The sequence below is a fragment of the Hesperophylax consimilis genome, chromosome 10 (assembly GCF_061612785.1).
Source record: "Hesperophylax consimilis isolate HC1 chromosome 10, BYU_Hcon_1.0, whole genome shotgun sequence".
Taxonomy (NCBI): Eukaryota; Metazoa; Arthropoda; class Insecta; order Trichoptera; family Limnephilidae; genus Hesperophylax; species Hesperophylax consimilis.
Window position 1 is genome coordinate 28,372,929 of NC_142845.1, and position 27,159 is coordinate 28,400,087.

The 27,159-nt window shown below is 34.9% G+C and overlaps 2 protein-coding genes across 2 annotated transcripts in view; one reads left to right on the forward strand and one right to left on the reverse strand.

Moving 5' to 3' along the window:
* Positions 1-15,140, forward strand: part of LOC149420572 (solute carrier family 53 member 1-like) — a 28,622-nt gene extending 13,482 nt beyond the window's left edge. Inside the window, exons 2-10 of the mRNA XM_089636385.1 lie at positions 3,863-4,019; positions 4,722-4,942; positions 7,991-8,252; positions 8,845-9,212; positions 9,595-9,745; positions 10,150-10,317; positions 11,967-12,136; positions 14,289-14,422; positions 14,960-15,140. Coding sequence (XP_089492511.1) covers positions 3,863-4,019; positions 4,722-4,942; positions 7,991-8,252; positions 8,845-9,212; positions 9,595-9,745; positions 10,150-10,317; positions 11,967-12,136; positions 14,289-14,422; positions 14,960-15,140 — 1,812 coding nt within the window. The remainder of the gene's footprint in view (positions 1-3,862; positions 4,020-4,721; positions 4,943-7,990; positions 8,253-8,844; positions 9,213-9,594; positions 9,746-10,149; positions 10,318-11,966; positions 12,137-14,288; positions 14,423-14,959) is intronic.
* A 5,266-nt stretch (positions 15,141-20,406) lies between these two features.
* The window catches only part of LOC149420573 (forkhead box protein I3-B-like), a 32,610-nt gene continuing 25,857 nt past the window's right edge, over positions 20,407-27,159 (reverse strand). Inside the window, exons 5-6 of the mRNA XM_089636809.1 lie at positions 25,063-25,213; positions 20,407-24,260 (exon numbers count right to left, since the gene is read on the reverse strand). Of these exons, the coding sequence (XP_089492935.1) occupies positions 23,998-24,260; positions 25,063-25,213 (414 nt within the window). The 3' untranslated portion in view covers positions 20,407-23,997. The remainder of the gene's footprint in view (positions 24,261-25,062; positions 25,214-27,159) is intronic.

Here is a 27,159-nt window from a genome sequence, read left to right on the forward strand (position 1 = left end):
TTCCTAGAACAGAAAACGTCGATCCTAGGCCTCCACGGCCCTGGATAACCAATCTTGTCTCCCTTCTCCACGAAGGAAAACACAATTGGAAGTCACCCCGTGAGTTAGCCCTCACGTTCCCGGTTGACAAAATTTTGCTGCCGTGTGACAACAAAAAAAAATTCTCCAGTTATCCTTCGACTGCGCCAGCTGTGATGTTCTACCCTTCAGGGTAGTCAGCCGTGGACTTCTTGCCACAGACTTCCAACACTCCTTGGATGGAAGATACCTCTTTCAGTAATAAATAGGTTACTTGTTATTAACTGGTTTATTTAGAATATCGCGTGTACAATATAACCGCGTTGGTCAACCTTTATCGGTCCTAGCTAGATTCGGTCTCCCAGAGGGATTCCAAATGAAACCTAACCTGAAGCTGAGACGCCCTCTGTCGTCGGAGGCTAAAACTAAGAGCACTGCCATCTGTGTCTAAAAGCCCGAAGCTTTATACACAACAAAAAACTACAGCCCTCCTCAGAACAAGAAACCCAAGTGAGGAGTTGAACAATTCTTAGTGAGACACTATGAAAAAATTTGAATGGATTCTTATATATTATACATTAAACCTAACTTTGCAATAGAAACTAATAAAAAAAGTCATTAATGACGGAAAAGACTCAAAATGTAGTAATGACCAAAAACGTTCAAACATTAATCAAATACATGTTATCCGATGTCTACAAATAAATAGCAAAGTTATTCAGTCATATATAAACTACAATATAACCTATCTTTAATATATTAAGTACTATTTACTGTGCAGTACGAAATAATAAATGGTATTTTGTTTTATCTCAAAAACAAACACCCAAATCCACAAAGGTTTAAATTTGCTCTAAAACAAATCACTAAACAAGAACTAATACTAATATTTTCTAAATTCAAACCAACATCTTCATCTGGTAGTGATGAAATCACAATGAAAACATTAAAATTTATACAAGATAAATTACCGAACCGATACTCTTTCTAATAAACAAATTTATTACGGAAAGCAGATTTCCATCACAACTCAAAATAGGGACTATTACACCTATCTTTAAATCGGGAAATCGTACAGATATCAATAACTACAGACCAATCACAATTCTGAATACATTATCTAAAATCTTAAAAATAACAGTTAAAACTCAACTCGTCGATTACCTAGAATCAAATAAACTATTATCACCAAAACAATTTGGTTTCAGAAAAAATCTAGGAACATCCAACGCCATAGCCTTTGTAATTGAATATATTAAAAATTCTCTAGATTCACATAAAAAATGCATTGGATTATTTCTCGACCTTTCTAAAGCCTTCGACACAATAAATCACTAACATCTTTTTGAAAAACTAGAGAACATAGGGATCACTGATAATGAACTGATATTATTTAAAAGCTACATGGGAAATAGAAAGCAAACTGTGAAACTTAACAACATAACCAGTGAGTGCATTGATGTCGAATTCGGGGTGCCTCAAGGAAGTATTCTGGTTCCGATTCTGTTCCTAATTTACATTAATGATCTATGCCACATAGAATGTGACGGAGAAATCATCAGTTTTGCGGATGATACTGTTCTCCTTATAAATGGGAATAATTGAACAGAAACATTTAAGAAAGCAGAAGACACACTAAACAGGATTAAAAAATGGCTAGACTACCATTCACTTAAACTAAATGCTAATAAAACCAAATTCATCACTTTAAAAATAAAAAAAATACAAAAAACTCTGAAGAAAACCTTAACTTGAAAATTCATAGCCCGCATCACTTAAATGAGCATTGTAATTGTCCCTCATTAGAAAACGTTGACCATATAACGTATCTAGGTCTAAAAATAGATGGAAATTTAAAATGGACCAATCACATTAGCTATTTAGATAATAAAATTAAGTTATTTTTTCAAAACTATCAGAAATGTGCTCATTAAAAAAGACTTAATCAAAATCTACATGGCTCTCTGCCAATCACTGTTAGAATACGGTATTATCGGATGGGGGAGTGCAAACAAAAATATACTAAATCCACTAATTAAAACTCAAAAAGCCATAATGAAAATTATACTGAAAGTTCCTGTAAGAACTAGCACTGAAGAAATCTTCACCAATCTTAACATCATGTCAATTAAACAACTATATTCTAAAACTATACTCATTTACATTCATAAGCACAAAACACAAGAAATAACAACAAACACGTACAATAGAAACACTAGATCTCTTGGTCAAAAACATATCCAACAAATAACTACTAATGCAACTTTTGGGCAAAAAAGCTTTTTATATCATAGTATTAAACTCTATAATAAAATACCACTCACACTCAAAAACCTCAACACTTTAACATTTAAATCTCAAATAAAAAGCTGGATACTTAACATAGGGAGATCTGAAATTGTTATAATAATGATTTATTGTCTTCTTTTCTTAGTAACATGTGGAGATAATGATATCCTCACTGGGATCTCCCGTTCTGAGGATGTCATTTACATATTATAATTTAATTATAAGAAATTAAGCCAAGGTTCTTACAATAGCCTATCTGGTGCACCTTATCGCCTCTAGAAGTAAAGGATAACTAGGTCCTACAAACTCAGAACTACAAAGGTCTCAACACGACCCAGTTCGAGGCATCTAATAGTTGTTTTCACCTCGAGGAATATACGCGGTATTGAAAATATGCTACACTTCGAGGAATATACGCTCACAGTATTAAAAATATACTACGCCTCGAGGAATATACGAACACAGTATTAAATATATGCTACGCCTCGAGAAATATACGCACACGGTATTGAAAATATGCTACACCTCGAGGAATATATGCACACAGTATTCAAAATATACTACGCCTCGAGGAATATACGCACACAGTATTCAAAATATGCTACGCCTCGAGGAATATACGTACACAGTATTTCACACTATACCGCAAAACTTCAGGGAGAAGAAAACAAAGAAGTTTGAAAAAGTTGTATTTTTTTACATTAACCCCGCTAGATAATAATACCTAATTAGAAGGCTTAAAGTCAAACTACGTTATCTACAAAAATATACAAATAATTCTAGGCCTTAAAATCAAATAATGATATCTACAAAAAAATATATCAATAATTCGAAGCCTTTAAGTCAAATAACGTTATCTACAAAAAAGCATGCCAATACTAATTATTGGTATGTCTTTTTGTAGATAACATTTTTCGACTGTTTATACCAAGGCTGCCCAACCCCAGGCCCGCGGGCCACAAAGTGGCCCGCGAACGAATTATAAGTGGCCCGCGTGAACCATTTTCAAAAAACCCGCCAATTTGAAAAAGTGTCGCGGGCCCGCGGTAAAACAAACAATCGCTATTTAGGCTACTCAGAACGAAAATCAGCGACGAAAAAATCTAACCTGTTGAACTTACGTTCAAAAATACACCGGTTTTTGATATAATATTTTTTGCGTCCGTTGCGTTGTGGGGAATTACGTTTTATAGAAATTCTCTAACAACCCCCCCCCCCCCATGGATTTAAAATATTTTGTTGGGAGCACTCATATTGAATTTTTTTGTGGGGAATCATGTTTTATAGAAATTCTCTAACAACCCCCCCCCCCCCCATGGAAATAGGAACCGTCAGGTATTCAGTGGCCCGCCAGTGATTCAAAATCGTCAATTTGGCCTATCTGTTAAAAAGGTTGGGCAGCCTTGGTTTATACAAACTCTTTAGCGCAACTTTTAAAAGAAATTGTCCTTCTATTTTTGTTGAGTTTTGGGATATTGCGTTTGTACTTTGGGACAAATTGCGTAGTTGAAGCATCATACAATAATTAATTTTAAGCTTCCTTATGCATCTGCAGGAGATGAAGGAGATGCTGTACAGCTGCATGGAACTGGCGCCCCCCGAGTCCGAGGAGGCTACGGCCGCCCCCCGTCAGAGGTACCTGACTAACTTCGACGAGATCTTCTTCCACTACTGTGAGGAACAGCTCACCAAGATAAACACCTTCTACTCCGGTACCTCTATCCTCTATCCAACTTCTTACTCTCACTCATTTTTCTCTGATAATCAAAGATCATTCTCAACGAGTGCTCTGAATGTTTTTTTAAAATAAAATTTCAAATATAACATGGGATCTCTTTTGGGATCTCTGAGTTACCCCATAAATATAACCATAATCGTAATGGGAAGTTAAATTTGTCATTTTATTTTGTTTATTGGGAGAATTTATTGTAATGGTGGGGTTACGCAGTTACCCCACATAGTTAATCAAGCGAAAGGTTAATACATTAATATAAAAAAGCATATTGTAATAGTCCGTCAAATAATAATTATTTTTTGCATTTTTTCACAAAAACCTTGTTCGTCATCAGTGTTCATTAAAAAAAATTAAATGAAACAAATTTAAAATCTTATTGTTTAATATCAACTTGATTTCAACAATTTCACCATTTATCTAAAAAATAAATTTCCTTACTTATTCGTATGAGGACATTCTCTCTCAACTTTTTAAATTTCACGTGGTTGACTCACCAGATTGTACTTTCTGTGGTCTAGAAATGGGAACTATAAATAGATCACATATTTTTTGGCTGTCCCTCTAAACAGAAATCCTATCCTATTTCTTATATCTTTTCTTGTGTTTTCATGGATTCTTTCCTAAACTGTCAGTATGAGCGTATGTTTCGTGTGTTTGTATAAATAATATTTTGGCACAGAAAAGCTAGCAGAGGCGAGTCGGAAGTACGCTGGTCTCCAATCCGAGCTGCAAGAGCGGGAGTCAGCCAACAATGGCGGCGGGGCGGGAGGAAAGGGCGGGAAGGGAGTGCGCCGCCTGCGCCTGCCCTTCTCAGAGTTCTACCTCAGCCTCGTGCTGCTGCAGAACTACCAGAACCTCAACTTCACCGGCTTCCGCAAGATACTCAAGAAGCACGATAAGGTAGGACAACCCCCCCCGATACGACTTATTTTGTACTCTCCCTTGTCCATGATTTGTATTTTTGTGTAGCGCCGTTTTTGTGAAAAATAATCTCAAGGGCGATGTGTTTAGGTGTGTGATTAGGTCTGTTACTGTTCCGACTGAATCTCGCATTGCTCGATAATAATTACTTTCTCAACCTATAACTCTTTATAGTTATGTATCATTAATAGAGGATGCTTCATACTTCTAATAAAAAAGTCTAATGATATTCCATAGTTCATATACAAATTTCGTATTTACGAATTTATCAATTGGAAATCGGATAATACCTCCTGGACTGCCCGATTTCTAACTAAATCTCTCAGCAACAGAACAATCGGTTCCTAAAACACATTTTTATAAGTAGGACTATCGAAGAAGAATTATAAAAGGTGTACGTAAAGGCTGTACATTTATATAATGTCAGCGCACCATTATTTTTACAAGTTATTCTTACAACAGCAAATCATTTTAAAAAGGATACGGTTGAATGTATTTGTGCATACACCGACAGGTATCAAAAGCTTCCAAAAAGTTTTAAACACATGCCCACGGTCCCCAGCAAATTCAAATGCAAATACCCAAAGATACTGGGGTGCGTAGCGATGTTTAACAATTCCGTTTAAATTTAGACTAGCGATTCAATTCGAAAAAAAATGTCCGAAAAAGGAGTTCCTCGGCCGCCCCATCAAATTCCGGTAATGTATTCGGAGCAAATTCGTAATAATACTCCTTTTACCCGATTTCTATCGCGCCCGGCACTTTAAATTCTATCGCGCCCGGCACTTTAAATTCAGATATTTGAAGTAAATTCGTAAAAAATAAGATATACTTCCGAGTAAATTGAAATTCCGGAGCGATTTCCATCGCGGCCGGCCATTTAAATTCAGATATTCGAAGTAAATTCCTTAATTTTTGAAAATGTGTCAATCGTTGCGTTATTGCCATATGATTTTTTTGTTTTTTAAATGAAATGTTTTTCAGGTCACCAGGCAAAAGTGTTTCAATTTAATTACCAAGTCTATTTCAGTACCCATCTGTAATTTGAGTAATATTTGCGAACTTTCTTCTAGGTACAATGAAAAGAGGCTGTTTAAACAAACTGTTTACATTATTATCAGTATTATGCGGGCGCGAATTTCGTATTTCATGAATAATTTTCCAATTAATCTAAAATATTGCCGATCTTTACGAAACCATCCAATGCATCGACATCTATGTTTCAAAAAGATAATCAAAAGATACTGTCACATCTAAAACTTGAACCGGACCCAGACGAGGGTTATCTTTTTCTAATTTTTCTGTTTCAAATTTTCGTTTAAGAATCGCTAATGTTGTCTTCAATAATTAAATATTACAGTTTGAGGTTTTACTCACTAAGTTATTACAAAAATAAAAATAATTTAATTTGCTAACAATCAAAACATTGGATATCGAATACAATAATATCATAAAGATATTTTCATATTAATCAACATTATTATTTATCATCATTGATATGTCAGCAACTGGTTAGTATTGCATGCTTATTGCTTCCACGACTCGTCGATTAGTTAAATTGATGCTTTGGCTTTGTGCATTCGTCCAATTAAACATTAAAACTGTATTCCGACACCATTACTGGTATGCTGTATAAATAATGAATAGGTACAACTAGTTGACATTGACTTATTAAATCAGAGACATAGACTCGTATTTGGTGATGCAGGCAAAACTTGCAAGCTCTATTCGCGTCAGATAAAGCTAACTTGAATTTTGGCACCTTTTGAAATGAATTTTATTCCTGTGGAGTATGAGATAATCGTTTGATTGAATTAATGTAAATGTGTATTTCTGTTCTTTATGTTTCGTGAACACCTCATTGAGAAAACCTGTTCAGAAGTGTTGGAAAAAAGATTTGCTTTGAAATTCCCAAAAGAAAATATATCTGACTGGTTTCTTATAACCAGAGATGTGCAAAATGGGTACCCAAAACCATTTGAAATGCAAAATGGAAATGGGTCAAAACTTTTCCATTTGAAAATTCAAAATGCAAAATGGTTTTTAGAAAAGCATTTCAAATGCAAAATGCAAAATACCTATTTTCAAAATGCATTGAAAATGCAAAATGGTTTCTCAGGTCAAACAATTAAAATAATTATTGAATTTTTAAACAATTTTGTCATTAATATTGGACTTCAATGTAGAACAAACATATTACATGATGGTAAATCCAACCACGACTACAGATTATGAAACCACAAAAAATTTGCGCAGGACTAATGTTGCCAACGTAAAAACATAGAAACTGCTATCTAACATTTAATATTACAGCGTCATGGCCCCATGTTCAGTATTTGAATCAGTCTTTTTTGTAATGGTATCACTCAATTGTCAGGGCTCCTACCAGGGAGCAACTTGACAAATGTAAATTATCTCTCATAGCGAGGTTGAGGACCGACTGATATTTGGGGCTTATGAAAAAAAGATGAGTGGAGATAGTAGGAAGAATGTTGCAAAAAAGCATTTAAAATGGAAAATGCATTGAGAAAAGCATTTAAAATGCAAAATGGAAAATACCCATTTTGCATTTCCATTTGAAATGGATTTATTTGAAATAAAGCACATCTCTGCTTATAAGGAAGGTAAGTACACGTAAACATCGAGGATGTGTAGCATTACAGCAATTATTTGTACACTAGCGCAGATCCGTGAAAAATCACGGATTGTCTGAATTTTCAACAATTTTTAAAATGCCAATTTAAATAATTTTCTTTAAAAAATATTATTTTATACTTAAAATTAATTCTGTCTGAATTCTCAAAAAAACGCTTCCAATTTTGAAAATAAAACGCTTAAATTCAAGCAAATCCGAGTTCTACAAATCGTTGAACCAAAGTTCCAGACGCACAACCGAAATTAGTATTTTTGATGACCCCCGTCTTGATCAAGTTCTGATGATCCTGCCTCACTAAGAGCTATTTTAAGTTTCGAAATAGAGATTTGTGAGGTTTTGTTGCTATGTTATATTTGTTAAATCACTTCCAGTTGATGAACAGCGTCTTTGGTGGAAAGTGGCGGGCGGAGCGCGTAGAGGCAAGCCACTTCTACACCAGCAAGGAGATCGACCGCCTCATCTCCGAGGTGGAGCGCGTCGTGTCCAGCGCGCTCGAGGGCGGGGACCGCGCGCGTGCCATGCGCCGCCTGCGCGTGCCGCCCCTCGGGCACCGCCGCGGGCCCTGGACCACCTTCCGCCTCGGCCTCTTCAGCGGCTGTTTCACCACGCTGGCCATTGTCGTGCTGCTATCAGGTAACTGGGGTCTCCAGAACATTAGGACTAGCCCGCTGACTGCAGCCCATAACAACTTGGCTCACACTCTTGGATGAGGGCTCCACCACACTGCCGATCGGCATTCCTTGCATCAATTTCCCGATGTATTATCAATTTGTATATCGTGTATAACGCCTCATGGTGTGGCCAAAATGGCGCTTATACTTATTTTACTGGGAGCCTGTTTAATAGGATTCAATGTACACAACTCCAAAGGTGTTAGGATTACTTATACTACTTATATTACCCTATATACCTACATATTGCGTTTGAAAGGCGTATTTTAGACGCCTGCGCCTGTTAAATCTGATCTTGCAGTGTACATATCTTCAAAGTTGTGAGGATTGCGTAATTTAAATAAACCAGGCGCATATTTGGCGCCCGTTCCGGATAGATTCTGCAATCTGCACAACTTAAAATCTCGGCAGTTTCGTTGAAACTCTGAAAGTTGTGGGATTGCAAAAGTAAGATACACCAGGCGTATATTTTCAATAATGGTTTACCTCTTAAAGTTTTAGTTCTTTTATTACTCTTGTCCATATTATTAATTTATAGAGTCAATATTTCCCAGCCATGTACCACCGCAAGACCGAGGATTGGTCGGTCTTTCTCCGCCTCTTCCGCGGTCCTTTCCTTCTCGTGCTGTTCCTGTGGCTTTGGGCCGGCAACGTGTACGGCTGGCGCACGTCCGGAGTCAACCACGTGCTGATCTTCTCCCTGGACCCTCGCCACAACATGTCGGAGCAACATGCGGGCGCGCTGGCGGGCGCGATGGGCACCCTGGGCACGCTGGCTTGTCTGGCGCACCTGCACCGCGGCGCGCTGGGCCTGACGGACGTCACTGCGCCGCTGTGTTTCTATATTGTCACTCTCGGCTTCCTGATCAACCCGTTGCGGGTTCTACATTTTGAGGGGAGAGTCTGGCTGCTCAAAGTTCTGGTAAATATGACACCGTTACCCACTTCTTCCTTCCAGTATTTTTTCTCTTTGGAATCCGAGTGTAGAGCTTATATAAGTATTTTACCGTCCGAGGAATGTCTGTAAGACTTTCCCTATTTCAAAAGGTGGTTTATTATACAATGTACCTAGGTTTATATTCAATATTTTATATTTAACAATTGAGATATTGGATGAAGCAAGGTGAAGAGATGTGGCCCTTCCATGTAGAGAATCGTGAATCCCACTGTTTTTTATTGATTTTTGTGTCCGGGATGGTTTTTCGCTAGTGTGTTAAAAGTATTTGTTAGGTAATAATTTCTTTGGCCTCATTCAGTTAATCAGCAAACGCCTAATTTCCGGTATTAACTTTTTTTATTTCCAGGGGCGGATAGTATTGGCTCCCTTCTTCTACGTGGGCTTCTCCGACTTTTGGGTGGCGGAGCAGCTCACCTCGCTGGTGCCTGTTTTCCTGGATATTCATTTCACCTTATGTTACGCCTTCTTCTCTGCTGATTACTGCTCTAGCTCTCCATGTAAATACATCCTTTAGTTTTTTCGTAATAATGGACTATTTTTCAATCCTTGTGAAATAGAAGAATTACTATATGATCGTAGTCCTTGGTTTTGCCTGTGGTTTGCTTGTTGAAAATGATTTATTTTTACAAAATAATTATCGCTAGCAGGTTTGCACCAGTTGTCTATTTTTTTAACATTGCATAAATCTTTATTTTTAAGCTTACACGTTTTCCTGTACTACTCCCAGATATTCGCCCAGGCCAGTTATTTGAAGCCTCCATTTTTTAGATCCTCTTTTATCTGTCTTTCCCGGTTACGTGTTATTTCTGGTCCCTGACATTTAAAAAAATAATGATGACTTGTAGAACGAACCTTGAGGAACGCTCAGTGTCATAAAAATAGCGTAAATGTTTGTTTCCAGCATGGGTGAGTGGCTTGGTGTCCGCTCTGCCGGCCTGGTGGCGCTGCCTACAGTGCTTGCGCCGTCTCAGGGACACCGGGGAGCCTTCTCCTCATCTGCCCAATGCAGTCAAATATGCATTCTCGTTCCTACTGCTTCTGCTGGCTTCGCTTTGCACCTACTGTCCTAGTATGTCATACTTTGATTATCTTATTAGGCAATTTTTTAATGTGAATACCGCACAAGAGTTCCAACTGCTCTCAGCTGTCCAGAGCCATTGAGTCTATGTCTTCTCCAATTGGGTTATGTTGTCAGGCCGAAGTGCATAGGGAATAGAAAATGATGAAATGATATTACTTTGCTGTAAAAGTGGAGGTAATAATAATTTTTTTATTAGTACCTACATATTTTAATAATGTAAGTTTCTAAAAGAATTATAACAATATATATATTTATTATTCTTTACATTTAGGACCTCGCGTAAGAAAAGTATGTTTCTAATTTTATCTTATTTAATTAATTAATTCAAAACCAAAATTTTCTTCTAAAATTTACTTGTTTTTTGCAAAATTATATTTTTGTAAATTGTACATTCTTACAAGATAATGTTTATAATTTTTTTTACAAAAATAATATATAATCTACCATAAGTATTTTCCCCAGAATAGCTACTTAATACAGATGAATGATTTTTGATCCTATAGGCTACTGCGGCGCACAACTCATTAAAATGGTCACCATCTTTAACCGAAACCGGAACGTAACATACCAAGTTACAGAAAGACGAAATTAAAAATGTTCGAATAGTATGAGTTAAAACAGGACTAGCTACGCTCTATCAGCCATTTTGAGAACCCGGTTACTTAGATTTGGCCAGTAAACATAGCTAAGGCTTGAACTATTAATTGGTCAAATTGAGTATCTCTGTTGAGACCTGCGTATTAAAATGTCTTGGTGTTTCGTGAACACCTCACAAAGAGAACATTTTCTGAGACATTCACGTTCGTAGTTAAAGTGTTATATTGCTTATATTGTTATATTACTTTTACTAAAGCCAAATTGCGATACTTGCCCAGCTATTCCAAGTAGAATTAATTTTGAAGGCAACAATAAACTCACTACTAATTACTCTATTATAATATTTTGCCAGAAAAAAGTCTTTTGTCAAAAAGTCACTTTTTTATGCATATTAATATTCTGTTCAAATAAAATATTCTCTGTTATTATAACATTCTAGGCCTAGAATTTCTTTTTATTAATTACTATTCATTATCATAAACACCTCATACCTCGATTTGTCAGGTCTTATACAAACCTAGAATTCATTCAACTAATACTACACTAGTAGATATTTCTTTTAATTATGTATTGTTTAACTACACTTCTATTAACAAGTGAATAACTTGTAATAATCTTGCGCACTTGAAGTGAAACAACACAAAACTGCGCTATATAAATGTTATGTTATTATTATTATTAATAATATTTTTGTGTACACATTACTTGTTCTGTAATCACTCTATTGTAAAAGCCATTTTATGGCGTTTAAATAAATAAATAAATATTACTTAATTTATTAGGTTTCATAAATGTAATGTGTAATATTACATTTCTGAGAGGTTATAATAATTCTTATATGTAATTATTATTACTTTCATGGTTTATTGTTTGACCTTTAGCTGCGTTCAAATGTATGGGTGATGTAACCTCCACGCGGCTCATGTTTTCATCTCGTCTCGTCTCACCGATCAATAATATTTTTGAAAATCTTGTGAACGTAAATTATTGATGCAGGCATGTTATCATTACTACTTAAACTGTATAAACCCTGTGTTTAGATTCCCAGGAGACCCTGGGCGAGTGTGCCTGGCTGGGTGTGTGGCTTGGTTTTGGCGGTGTGGCGGCCCTGTCGGGCTACCTGTGGGACGTGCGCCTGGACTGGGGTCTGCTGGACGCCAGCCCTGGAGACACGCCCCTGCTGCGCCAGGAGACGGTCTACACTTCTACGGTCAGTATGTTTCAACATCTTCAGCATTGCACCCATCCACCGAGCATGTCTTACGTATCGATGATTGCACCCTTTCTTGAAGTCATCATTGTGGTATTGATAATAATAACATAGAATTTATATAGCGCAGCTTAGTGTCATTTTACCTTTTAAGCAGTGGCGGCTCTTCTAAAAAGGTCATTTGGTCAATGACCTCTCAAAAATATGCTGCCATAGTATAAAATATAACTATGCAATGATATAAAAAAAAGGATTTAACAAACTACCCGATTATTAATTTAGTTATTAATTATTAATTCGTGCAGATTCATACGTTTTTTTGATTCGTTCCAGTGCCATCTAGCGTCCAAATGAGAAGCTATCATATTATGTACCTACCGTGGGTCACTTTAAATACTTTCCCAAACCAATCTCCTTTTTTTCTTTTTGTCATAGAGACAAAGGAGGTAAACACTATCATGTCTGACGTATGCTTAGTATCATACAAAATTTATTTTTTATGTGTTTTCGGACATGACTGCGGCGGGATAGAGATATCTATGACCTAGGATTATTAAGGTATTAGAGGGAGATGTGAAAAAATGTTGGTCGAAAGTTTTTTTGTGTGATAAACGATAGCCATCTTGAACTTGAATATAAGTTTACGAAATTATATTTATCATTATCCACGTAATTTGCATGGAATAATTAAAATGTCAAATTCTGTGGATATCGTATTGAAAGAAAACGTAAACAATTAATTGAATCATGACAAACATATTCAAATAAGGTGACAATTAGTTTATGTTTCAAGAGAGAAAAATAAAGAGGTTAAAAACGATATTTTACTATAAAAAGTTATAATTTAAATAAAAAATTTAAATTGCAATAAAATTAATGTATACGTACTTTTACTTTCATTGTTTACTTTTAAAATCTACGATGCTCTGAAGAACTAGTGTCATTGATCCCTTCGTTACCAGTGCAGTCAGGAAATACGCCCCCAACATTTGTATACTATTGACATTTGTCACATGAGAATGGGTCTTTTCTTTCGTTTTTGAGTTCCTTCCTTCTACAACGCGGGTCTCTTTAAGATCCATGTTTACTCCTTTCTCTCGTCAAAAAGACTTCCACACAGCACTCCCAAAGATGACATAGGCCCTAAGGGAAATTATTTTCCTCAAGCCCCTGTCACATTTAATTGTGGTGTGTAAAATGTAAAGCATGTTAATTTTGTTGAGAGGAATTGTGGCATGTGATTTCACAAATAAAAACTCACTTTTAATGTAATTGGAGTACATGAATGGATCTTAGAATATATGCTATTATTAAGGCAAGAGAGAGAGAGTGTATCTTCATTACTGATGAATTTTATGTTAACATACGTAATTTTATGGAGGTCTCACAGCGATGGAAAATATTCAATGGTGTGCTGTTGGCTCCAGGTTGTCTCCGAAATTAATCGTTAGATTCCTCATGTGTGGGTCCAAATGATCCGGTTCTTGTAATTATGGAATCCATTCACAGCTTGCTGTGTCATTTCCAAAATTGGCTTCATCACGCCGAGCGCCAGTGTTATAGGAAGCGAAGTCCTCGTGCCTCAAACAGATGTGCATACAAAAATAATTATAGTTAAATTCAGATGAAGAAGGTATTTTTGTTATATTTATCCCAGTGTAACGTCCAGTCTCCAGTCGGTGAACTGCTCTTTTTAAAGATTCTCCCTTCAATGGCAGCCAGGCCCGTGGGTCCGGTCCGGGTGGGGGTGCCCGCTACTCCTTGCCCCTCTCTTTGAAAGTACTTTCTTGAATGCCGCTGATTTGATGTTCCGCGCAGACCTTCGGCAAACTTTGTCTAGAGTTGGGATAACAGGAGTACAGATGTGCAGTTTTGTGACGATTGGGTACTAACCCTCACGTTACCCCCCCCCCCGTGTTAAGTTTATGTTAAAAAAAAAATTGGAAAATCTGCAAAAAAACGGCGAAAATAGGAAATCGTACCTTTTAAATGTCAAAAAAAAAATGGCAGTGATTGGCCATTTGATGACAGTGTTACATTTGAATTTCTATAAACGAAACCAATCTAAAAATAAAGATGTGGTAGAGGAATATTCTGGAATGAACTGGTCACGAAGCATGCTCCAATAATAGAGATTGTATGTGTATTCCAGTGGTTCTACTACTTCGGACTAGTGGAGGATCTGGTGTTACGGTTCTGCTGGGCCGTGTCGGTCTCCTTCACTGAGACGGGCTACAAGCACTCTCATCTCATCGTCACCGTCCTCGCCGTGCTGGAGGTCTTCAGGTAATTGGTCTGTTTGTGTGTTGTAGTTGTGGATCAGGCATCTGTTAAATATATATTCCAACTTACCGGTATGATGTAATGACAAAGTTACATCAACACATCGTTTGTGGGTACTGCGCAGGAATTTCGTGGATACTGTGCAGGAACTTTATAGGTACTGCACAGAAGCTTTGTGGGTAGTGAGCAGAAACTTTGTGGTACTATACTTGAACATTGTAGTTACTGCTGAGGAATTTTGTGGTACCCTGCAGGAACTTTGTAGGTAGCAGTGGCATGCATTGCTTTGGAACGCCGAGCTCCCGTGACCTTACACCTCCGAGTAAAAATGTACCGAGGGTAAAAATCCCACTAGTATATTTATATGTGGATATGCCGGCGTTCTACAGATACAGTTTTTTTGTATCCAATAGGGACTTTTGAGTACTTTACAGGCAGGAGAAGTTATAAGATCAGAAAATTAAGTGATGTAGAGAGAACACAAACAACATTACTATGAAAATACTTGTACATATTATATTATTTTTTTTTAAACATCAGGAGATTCATATGGAACTTCTTCCGCCTCGAAAACGAGCACCTCAACAACTGCGGCAAGTTCCGAGCTGTCCGAGACATATCCGTGGCCCCCGTGGACTCGGGGGACCAGGCGGCCATCTTGCGGCTCATGGACCACCCAGGGGAGGACCCCCCCGCTCCCCTACCTCGGGCCTCCAGGTAGGGGGACCACACACCACTAGTGCAGGATACCCAAGTCTGATGTTGATTCCAAATGCCAAATTTTTAATGCACAATTACTCTTATATTACGTGTTAATGGAGACCAATTTTTTACAGTAATGGATTATTAATTTATTTTATATAGATGATTTATTGTCATTAGATTCTATTTATTAAGGAAACAAAAATTCATTTTTATCAAAATTTTATTGAAAGTAATTGAAGACTAATAATAATATCACTACATAGGCCACTTGCATCACTTTTTTTTCTGCAAGACATTCTGTGTTTTTGACACTTCCGGACAGCCAAAAATTATTTTAAAAAAAGCCAACCACTTAGGAACAGATTGCCAATTTGTAGGAAATTACCCAAATTGTGGGGATTCTGCAATATGAGAACTGATGTAACTAATACCGATTAAAAGAGCATTTCTGATTATCAAACCACATTGAAAAATAATATTTACAATAACAAGTGAGAAAAAACTATAATTTCGTTTCCTTTCGCAGCAAATTTTCAAAGAAAGTTCTATTTTTTTAAGACTGAATGAAAGAGAAAATCCGAAAATGACTGCAGGGAGCGCGGACGGTAAAAATAATTACAGATTGTATAATCATAATTGTATAATCGAAAAGATTTCTTTATAATTTCGTAAAACAATGTTTGAAGGTTGCAAACATAAGTGAATTAATGTTAATAGTCAACTTCAAAAAACAAAAATACAAGAAAATTGGAAAATGTTCGGTTATTTATATAGTGACAACGCGAGCTAAAAAACGAATTTATTTATTTTATTATTAAAATAACTATAATATTCTATTTCATACGATTTTATTCCATACGATTTTATCCATGTCATTATAAAATGCATGCAAGTGGCCTAATAGGTTATCAAGTGTTGGGATGTTTCAAATATCATTTTTATATATTAACATAATTGACGATCGGTGCAATCTTATTTTGGACATATGAACAGTACTTGTCAAACTTCGACTGGCCCTTTTGATCAAAAGAGCATAGATAAAAAGTGTCAGAAACTTGCCAAAAATCAAAAGGACACAAACAGATTTTACCAAGTTTCCTTAAATATTGTGTGTATACAAAGTTTTGCACCTTTTTTATGCTATTCCAAATGTGTCTCCCAAATTTACTTCAAACCTAGTAAGTTAATAAAATGATGATTTTAGTGGTTTAAAGAGTATGTAATAAAAAAAATGTTTATTTAATCAAGTTGGTATATTCTGAAATACATTATACAATAAAATATATAATTTAAAGAGGTAGAACATCGCTGTGATTTGTACAACTAACTTTATATAGTTGTATCTCGTACAAGGTTTTGTTGATAGAATTCCACATTCACATTCCGGAATTTTTATCTACAGTATTTAACATTATGTACACCTGTTTTTTTCTACTTTGTATTTATCACAAATTATTATATGTTTGATAAAGAAATTACATAAAATTGTTAATATTTAAGAATGATTATTATTGCAAATAAAAATATAAAATACATTTGCGCAGTAAAATATTTTTTTATAGTTATGATAAAATTTGCGCCCAAATTATATTTATTACAACTAATTATCAATAAAATTAAATATTTCTGATATTATTACTATAACAAGGAATGATAAATCGATTTACATTATTTTATAATTAAATTATATTTTTTTATTTCTTCTGAAAGCATGTTTAATGTTTTTCTTCTAGATTTTAATTAATTTTGTAGAGTATTTTTCATGTAAATAAAGATGTATTAAAAACTTTTATTTATTATTCTACAAGAAACAGATGGCTAGATGTAACGACACACACACGGATAAAATAACAAATTTATCGGATAGAGAAACTTATATTTTATAAATGGATTTCCATGCCTACTGTAAGATGCTCTATCAAATTTCTATTTCATCCATGCCATAAAATGATAATTTTTTATAATTACATATACAATCCTGAGCCATCTTCATAGAAAACCCTCGTTGGATAAATTTTTCTAACAATTTTATCATTATATAACTTACAATCTAAAGATTGGTTCTAATTTTGAACACATCTGCAGCAGACAAACGTTTAAGCCAGCAATAGCCACTCACTTAATATTACATGGTACTTTATAAAACCTTTGATATTCCATAACTTTAAAGGTAGTGTATAAAATGAACATTGCAGGCAACCTTGTGACAAGAAAGCAATACTACCGTAACAAAAAAAAAAAAATTTTACACCCGGTCAGACTTAAAAAAATAATTTCATTTAAAAATCTCAAATAATAAAACAATAACATTGTTTTAACACCACTAATCTCAACTGTGCCAAAAATTTCGATCAGTGAACTCTGGGGTAATGAAATTTGCAATGTTTTGTCTATCTGCAATTTCTAGGTAAAGTAAATAATAAGTAGACATTGGATGTTACAGCAGTATTTCTTTCTGTATTTATGCTAAAAGTAAAAATCGGTAACTAATCTCAATGGCAAATGTATAAAATATTCGAAGAAATTTAATTAACCCATCAGCATACAAAAATTTATTTTCAAAATACTTCAAATAGAATTTGTATTACTCTATCTAAACTTTCACATTTAATCACTAGAGTGATTTTTGGCATATTACGCCGAGTTTGCAAGATGTCTTTGAGTGATCGCACGCCATAATATGCCATTATTTACTCTTTCGCACATTTACAATTTTTTTTAAATGAGGGTGTTAAATTTTTAACTTGATCTCCAATCACTCAACTCATATTCCAGTTATGGACGCGAGCCCTTGAGTGGATAAGCAAACCAAGCATTTAAAATGTACTAGTAATTTAGAACTGAATTATATCTTTCCTTTCACCGAGTGATCCTTTTTTTACGTAGAGTCGTTTGGTATGCGACTGAAACGTGCGTGATATTGGGGCAAGTATGCTAATAGGTTTTAAAAAAGTGGATAAAAAATCTGACATCTCTCCAACTTCTCTGTCAGTGAAGTGACAGTGTTTAAAATTCATGTAAAGCGTCCACTGACAATGTTAGATATTTATTATTATCCTTATAAAGATAATAATTGACGTCTTCCCTACCAAATTACTAAATGGAATTATTATGTATTCAAGGAATCAATCAATCAATGGATCTATGTTTTTAACACAAATGTGCGAAGTATCTCTTTTTTGAAGTAATTGTCTTTTTTGCAATCAGCCAAATCAGATTTAGTAATCTGAATATAGGTAAGTATAGATTAAAGATGTTTACACGCATCGCTTCATTCTGAATGCAGTTAGAAAGTTGATTGAAACGTTATTAACCTCTCAGACAAAGACATTTATTTACTATGTGTTCCTTTGAGAACTGTCAAAACGTGATAATTTTTGTGTTATTTATGAGTTTTGCCAAAAGCTTCATAACTCATGTTTTGGGAAACGTAGCCTCATTCTAAAAAATGTTTTGGAAAGATTATGAAATCCACTATCGCATTTTGTATTTATACGTAAATATTTGCGTTTCTAAATATACATTTTATGAAAACGTCAAAAATATGTAAGAATCGCTTACCATTATTTCAAAGCCGTGAAAAATGTACTTTTTTCTGAGTATCATAAAGAAATAACACTTTATATATTGAAGAAATATAATTAAAAACTATTAGTCACCTCAAAATATTAAACGTCCAAACTAAAATATTTAGAAACGCAATAAATTATGAACGAACAAGATGACAGATGCAATCGGCTTAGACAATGCACTTCTTGGTTCCATAGATATTCTTGAATACAGACGCGTAGCGTTATTCATTATCAATACTCTGTTTTTTAAATCATGGCAATCCGTATACTAGTGATGGAAATAAATCGATTTTTGTAAAATCTCACGCGTTTACGTGAAAAGACGTTCTAATGTCTTGACCGCTATTATCATATTTACGTCTTTTGACGTTCTAATGTTCTGAGTAGTTAATCTCTATCAGAGTTTTGGGAGGATGGTTGCTAGTTGCAGATGAAATATTTTATTTACAAGAATAATTAATTTATTCCTAGCTATGATAATTACTTAACTGTTTGTATTTCAAGAAATTTTTTATATCTGTAGGTTGATAGATTTTGATATCCGGTTCAGAGTTGAATTATTATATGTAATGATAATTAGCACAATACTTTGTCTTTCAAATAAATTTTATTATCCAGCTATTGAAAGAAAGAAAACTATCGCAGAGTAAGTGGTATGATAGTGTATGTCACATGGGGGCGTATTTCACCAAGAAATATCATTTGACACAGAAATAGTTCTACATTAAAAAAAGTTGCAAAATATGACTTATGCGGAGATGGGATTGCACCAATGATATAAGAGGGGGTACCCAAAAGAAACAAACTGATGTTGCAGGGGGCTTAGTTTATGAAGTACTAGGTTCTGCCTGAAGGACCATGTACAGCTATCTTTCCCCAGTCAGTATGCAAAGCACTGCGCTGGAGAAGTCGTCCTTTTGGCTGGTATAAATTTTTTGGTGACAGTTGTTTTGTGTTCTAGTCGTTTTTGCGATGGCTGATTTTCGAACAGCTCACGGCCGCAAAGTTTTGAAAACTGGCACAGAAAATCTCGAAGTGTTAAAAATGGCCTACAAGGATGATGACCATGGATAAAAAGGTTGGGTCATTTCAGAATTCTATTCACGAAAATCAGCCATGGTAAAAAAAAATGAGGAGCACACAAAACAAAGGTCACCAAAAAATTCAAACCAGCCGAAAGGACAACTTCTCCAGCGCAGTGCTTGTCATATTGACTGGGCGGTAGCTGCACACGGTCCTACCGGTAGAACCCGGTGCTACAAAAACTAAGCCCCCTGCAACATCAGTTGGGTTTCTTTTGAGTACTCCCTTGTACTGCTGCGATAGGCCCTGCACAAACGGATATCATTCTCTCCCGAACTGGGGAGTCAAACAAACAAATACTTTTACTAATCTGATTCCTACAGCTAACTCGTGTTAAGCACTTATCACTGCCGTACCTAAACAATTCTGAGCTTTCTTTCACTAAACATTAGAATATTTTTGTCACACTTAATAAACTGCTCTCAACATTACATAATGCGTATTAGGCTATGCATTAAAAATTTTTGTTTACATTACATCAAACAAAAATTACTCTGGAAAATAATCAGTCTAAACATAATTTATTCAATAAACACTTAAGATTAATAAATTAATTAGAATATTATATGAATATACAATTTTAAAAACAAGGTCATATAATTTTCTATTAATTGAGAATATTCATTTTTGCAGTAAAAAGAAATGCAAAAAATTTGTAAATAAACAAAGTAAAAAAAATTACCGTGGTTGTACTGTAAAATGATTAAAAAAAACGAGAAATCTGATTAAAAATACTAGATATATTGCACACTAAATTTAAAAAAAAAAAGAAATTAATACATTGCAATTTTATTTTTAATTATTAAATTGTCAATTAAAAATTACCATGTTTCTAGGCCCAACAGGGGTATTCTGTATAGAACTGGCAATCAACTAAACATTAAGTAGATGGCACAAAATAAAATAAGAAAGTGTATACAGTATTTATCACATAATATTTAGAAGACAATCCACTTCATGTATATTTTCATAATGAGATCAAATAATGTTAATGGTAAATAATAATATTATAAACATATTTTAATCTCACCTCAAGTCTTCCGTCATGTCAGGGATATGTATGTATGTTCATAACTGTGATAACAACCTCAATTTAATGATAGATAATCATTTGCAGACCCTAAGGATGCCTTTACACACATAAGTTTTTTCGCTTATGTAAATGACTTATGGCAAAAATTAGTAATTTACAGCAACAGAAGTCGTAAGAGGCGTACGTTTTTGACAGGTCTAGTCGCGTCCGCGCAAACTTACAGCCCTCTCACATATTATGAAATCAGTTTGCCGTAAGAATGGTACCTAAATACGCCGATGCAAGATGTCAAAAATTAAAAGACGGATTTTAGTATTTTTTCCTGTAAAAACAAGTATTTTTATTACATATTAGAATAAAATTTGATTAGGATAAGTGGATAAGTACGTTATCCTACCTACCTACCTATGGAAACTAATCTAAAAGGAAAGAAAATATTCTGATTACAAAAATCGAAGAGGTATCATTTATTTTTCAGGTGTAAAAAGCTTACTGAAAATCAGCATTCTTCTCTTAAATTATCAGTCCAATCCTTTCTATTCTCAATGTTTCTGTTAATAACATGAAGTATTTTAATTCAAAGGCAATTGCTGTCATCTGGCTGTCATTCTGATAAAATTAAAGAACTCCATTCAATTCCGTCGTTAACAGAACAAAAGCACTTGGAGAATTGTTTCTCTCAAGCCAACTTTTATTCCAACACTTTATTTGGGCCCTTTCGTCCTTATTGACAGAATTGCGTAAATTTGAAAACAGCAAATCGTTGTTGGTAGGAAGCTATCTTCATCATTATCAGATTTAACAGCTGCTATGACCACTTACATAAGTTGAACTTCCAAACAATTTAAAGCATTAATTACCATAAGTTGGATAACGCTCCTGTGAGTAACTTCAAGCGTAAACAACCTTTTGGCCCCATTAACTAGTTCAGGTATTTCAATACCCTAATGCAGAACATTCAGTATTGTGGGATGGTACTACCGTAAATATATATATATGCTGATTTATTGACCTATCAAATATTGTTATGATCACATGCAAAAGGTTGATCTCTATATATACAGGGTGTTAAGGAACGTACTAGACTTATTTTAACCAACGATTCCTGACATTATTTGGAGTAAAAAATGTTAACGAAATTTTGGAATCCGGCGACATTATTTAACAAACTCAGTAGGTATTGGACAGTTAGGATGGGGGTGAGGGGTTGGTCGGTTACTAAGCTGAGTGACCAGTGACAACATGTGGAAAAAAAATTGTTTGGTTTTGAAATTTTTTTTTTTTAAAACTTTAAAAAAGTCATCGGATTCCAAAACTTCATTTACAATTTTTACTCCAAATAATGTCAGGAATCACTGGTTAAAGTAAGTCAAATTCGTCCCTTAAAACCCTGTATGTATTTTCATTTGATTAACCCATTGCATACTAAAAATTCCACCCACTTGCAAAGTACGTATGTAAATATTTACACTCCTTAATCGTAACTGAAAATATAACAGAATGGGGATATATCTATCTATGAATTGAGGTCGATATCTCCAGAATTTAACTGCACATACATAGAGAATATGTAATATAAAATGCATTGCTCATACAGCATAGAAATTAATGTATAAAATTACATTACAAAGTTTGATTAAAACAAAAAAATGATAGGTATTGTAAATTATGGCAAAAGAAATACACATTGAAAAAAAAGAGTAAAAATACAAACTAAAATATCAAATTATATCACATTCTATTGCCCATTCACTGCTTTAAACTTTCTTCAAGCATCAGAGGTAATTCTCAAACTAAAACTCCGCAAAAGCATTTTGCCACACAAATTAAATGTAATTGGCAAACCACGTCAACAAAAATCTCTTTTAGAAAATCTATGAAAATATCTAGCATAATCTCAAAAAGATTTAAAATTATTATGTAGATTCATAATTCAATAATTAATTCAATCTTTACAAAACGTAATAAAAACTTTCCAAATGCATGCTAAAGAACATCAATACATATCTACAATACATAATAACGTAGGTATTTTATTAAATAATGTCTTATAATTAGCAAACATCTTGTTAAAAATTACGATAGATTGAATATTAAAATTCCCCCTGCAATTAGTTTATGATAAAATTTTGAACATTTGCGCTGCGGAACTAACGGGAGCATAGAACACACGGCAGTCATTATATTGGTCTAATGGAGAAGCTCCATTTCAGACTCTTGGATAGAAGTGATAATCACTAGTCACCAGTCACTTGTCATTAGTCACTAGTCAACTAGCACTTAACTTAGCAGCTTGAACACAGACGTTTTAGACACAGGAGTGTGGGTGCAATTGTCGACACTGAGTGATATATTAACAGTTCAGACTATGGAGGAGTCTTGCAGGCCCCGAATATGTCAAATAACAGTCGAAGATAATACATTGTCGGTTTGATATTTCATTTTGTGCGGTTTTTCAGACAGTGGTTGAATAACAGTTACAGAAAGTCACTTACATCAAGCCTGCTGTGGCAAACAAATGAATGAAGTTGCTTACATCAAACCGAATACAGCAATAATTTTATGTAAATGCAAAATACCCAAGTCTACTGAGATAATTACTTAACATCAAGACTGCTAGCGCACCAAATTGACTACTGTAACTTTCAATAACCCTGCTGCAGCAACAAATTGATTTGAGTAATTTACATCGAGGTTTCTGCAGCAACAAGTTAACTAAAAATAACATACATCAAGTCTTACATAAATCGATTAAAACAACTCATGTATTAACCCTGCTGTGACAACAAATTGAATGAAGTAACTCAAACCAAGCCTACCGCGGAAACAAATTAACTTGAGTCACTTACATTTAAGTCTCATGCAGCACTAAATTGAGTATGCAGTATTTAATTGACAGAAGTAACTAAGAAGTCGCAAGCGGCATTAAATTGAGTAAAGCAACATACGCAAACACTCTTGCGGTGAGAAATTGACTAAAGTAACTCATTTCAAATTTGCTGTCGCAATTAATTGACTGAAGTAATTTACATTGATTCTTATGCATTAAATTGAGTAATGTAACTTACATCAACACTGCTACGCCAGCAAATTCAAGCACCTCTCAAAAACCACGCCTGTCGCTCCTCCATAGTCACGTAAAGTTGGCATTAGCAAACTGTTGTCATTGTGAAATGGGAGAGATGTTATAAGTAGTTGTCCCACAGCGGCGCAGTTTTCATAGGTTCCGGGTAGGTGAAATAGGCAGCATAAGGCGGGGCGTGGTGCGGTGGGGGGGACAGGAGGGGCGCGGGGGGACTGAGCGGGGTGAGGCAGGTGTGGTCGCACTCTCCGCTGTACTGGTCCACATAGTTGCCGTATTCGTCCGTGTAGCAGCGGTGGCGGGGGCCCGCACAGGCGCCGTGCGTTGGCCACGGCCGCTCCAGATCCTCTTCGTCTTGTTCGTATACTGGGTAAAACAAATATTACATTAAATAAATACTTACTTCAGATTAAAACCTGTAAATTTTTTTACACTATAGAAGAACCCTTTCTTGGTTTCATCAGACGGAGAGCTATACTTAGTATGATAGTGTGGAAGCCTACACCACATCCTCGGGCATGAGGAATGACTCTATTATGTAAAGCTATCTGACTAGCTGATGAATATTGGAAGTCAAATAAATATCACCGGATTGCGTCCTTAGTTGGGAAACAGAAAACATCCAAAATGGTCTGTGAACTTATTGCATAATAATATTATAACAGTGAGAAATTGTTCTCGCTTGACCAAGAAGTAATGGAATTGAGTCATTTCATGCGTTTTCATTTTGAATTATAAATAGCCTATTTTATATTGGAAAAGACAAAAGACAATGACTAATAACAAAGTAATGAATTCATTAGTCTGATCGTACAAACGCTTACATTCCATAACACCTGTCTTCTGAGGTTACAGATGATATAAACTACTAAGGACGAGTTGTTTCGGAGAATATGAACAATTCATCAAATTTCAACGTTCATTTTTAGGTTCTGTGAAAGTTCTATTCAAGTTCTGTTATTGTATCATTACAGGCTAGTTGCTTGACAGAACTGAAATAAAAACAGAACTAGAAAAATCTTTCACAGAACTTGAAAATGAACGTTGAAATTTGATGAATTGTTCAAATTCTCCGAAACAACTTGTCCTAAGTAATAGATACAATAGAATGGTCCCATTAGATTAACAGGCCCTCATTTGGGGTTATTGAAACTATGGATGTACTTACATTCGTAGAAGGTCAGCGGTGTGGGGGGCGTGGGCACGCTCACGGCGGGTGTGGGGATCTCCCCAGGCCCCCGGCTGCCAACCGCCCAGCACCCCCCGCCTCCGATGTAGTCGGAGCTGTTGCTGGAGCACTCCGGGCTGTAGGGGGCACTCTGGAATACAAATAATACAGTATATAAGTACAAAAAAATTCATACTACAGTAGTAGAACCTCGTTAATTCAAAATCCACGGGACATCAAAAATCAAATTTCGAATTAACGAATTACTACGTAATTCGAAATTTTATGAAAAAAAAAAGACTATATATTTCCGCGTAAATCGAGATTTCGCTGCCCATTTCCATCGCAGTCAGCTTTTTACTTATATATTCGAAGTAAATTCTTATAAATACTATGTATTTCCGCGTAAATTGAAATTTCGCATCCAATTTTCATCGTGGCCGGACATTTAAGTTCAGTTATTCAAAGTAAATTCATAAAAATATGATACATTTATGCGTAAATCGATAGTTCGCCGCCGATTTCCATCACGAACGACCCTTTAATTTCAGATATTTGGTCTAAATTCGTAAAAATATTTTATTATTCGTAAATATAATATTATTTCAGCGTAAAACGAATTTTCTCGGTCCTTCAAGCTCAGATATTTGAAATAAATTGGAAAAAATACGACATTCCAGTGTAAATCGATTCAGATTTACAAAATAATAATACTAATTAGGACGATGTATAACCCCGTTAAAATACATTTTTTGGCGTTTTACCGCCACAGCTGTCTTTCAGATTCAGATTTAGAAAATTTTATGATTTATTATCGCAAAAGTTGAATTTTTTCGAATTACACGAATTAATTTCGAATTAAAATTTTTTTTTTTGTTTATAATTATTCCAGGGAAATTTTTTTAATGAAAATTTCGAATTACGCATTTTTTCGAATTAACAGGGTTCTACTGTATAAGAGCAATATAATAACTTTAAAAAAGAATTTCTGTGCATAATAAATCAATTTTCCCTTTTCAAGAACTATAAGATTTCTCGTGAGGTGTCATTAATCCTTCAAGCTTCGGAAGGACTTTACTAGACACACATCTAGAGCCACTGAAGGACAGATCCAACATGGGCATCCATATATAATAAAAGTATTTTCATATTTTTTTCTATAATGCGGAAGTATATAATTTGTTCGTCATTAGAAATTGAAATAATTATTCTTCTCCCTTTTTCTCAAATATTTATACATGATTCCATTGATAAAATCCAAAAAATTGTCAAATTGAATGATTACAAATTGGCGGGAATTTTTCAATGACAGTAAATTTTTTTAAATTTTATAAATGGAATAAAAAGTGAAGTGCCAGCATTCTCACAAAAGGAATGTGATTTCTAAATACCAAATTCTTTAAAAATATTGGATGTGTCGAGTGAAAATGTTTCGATAAGTTTTTTTGTTAATATTCATATTTGATATTAAAATATTATTATTTGGAAATACAGTAGAACCTCGTTAATTCGAAATCCACGGGACATCAAAAATCAAATTTCGAATTAACGAATTCCCACGTAATTCGAAATTTTATAAAAAAAAAAAAAAAAATACGCCGAAAATCGATTTTCTCGGCCGCCTCTTCAAATCCGGGAGGAATTTTAGTTGTAAATTCGTATTAATACCAATTATTTCTTTATTTTCGCGGCCGATTACCGTAGCGGCGGGCCCTTTAAATTCAGATATTCGAAATAAATTCGCAAAAATACGATATATTTCCGTGTAAATCGAAAATGCGCGGCCGATTTCCGTCGCGGCCTACCCTTTAAATTCAGATACTTGATGTAAATTCGTAAAAATATGATAAATTTTCGCGTAAATCGAATTTTATCGGCAGTTTTTCGTCGCGGCCGGCCTTTTAAGTTCAGATATTTTAAGTAAATTCGTAAAAATATGTCATATTTCGGCATGAATCGAAATTTTTCGGCCGATTTCCGTCGCGCAATATTTTTTAACTCGGATATTCGAAGTAGAGTTAGTAAAAATACGATATATTTCCGCGTGAATTGAAATTTCGCGTCCGATTTCCGTCGCGGTGGGCCCTTTAAAATTCA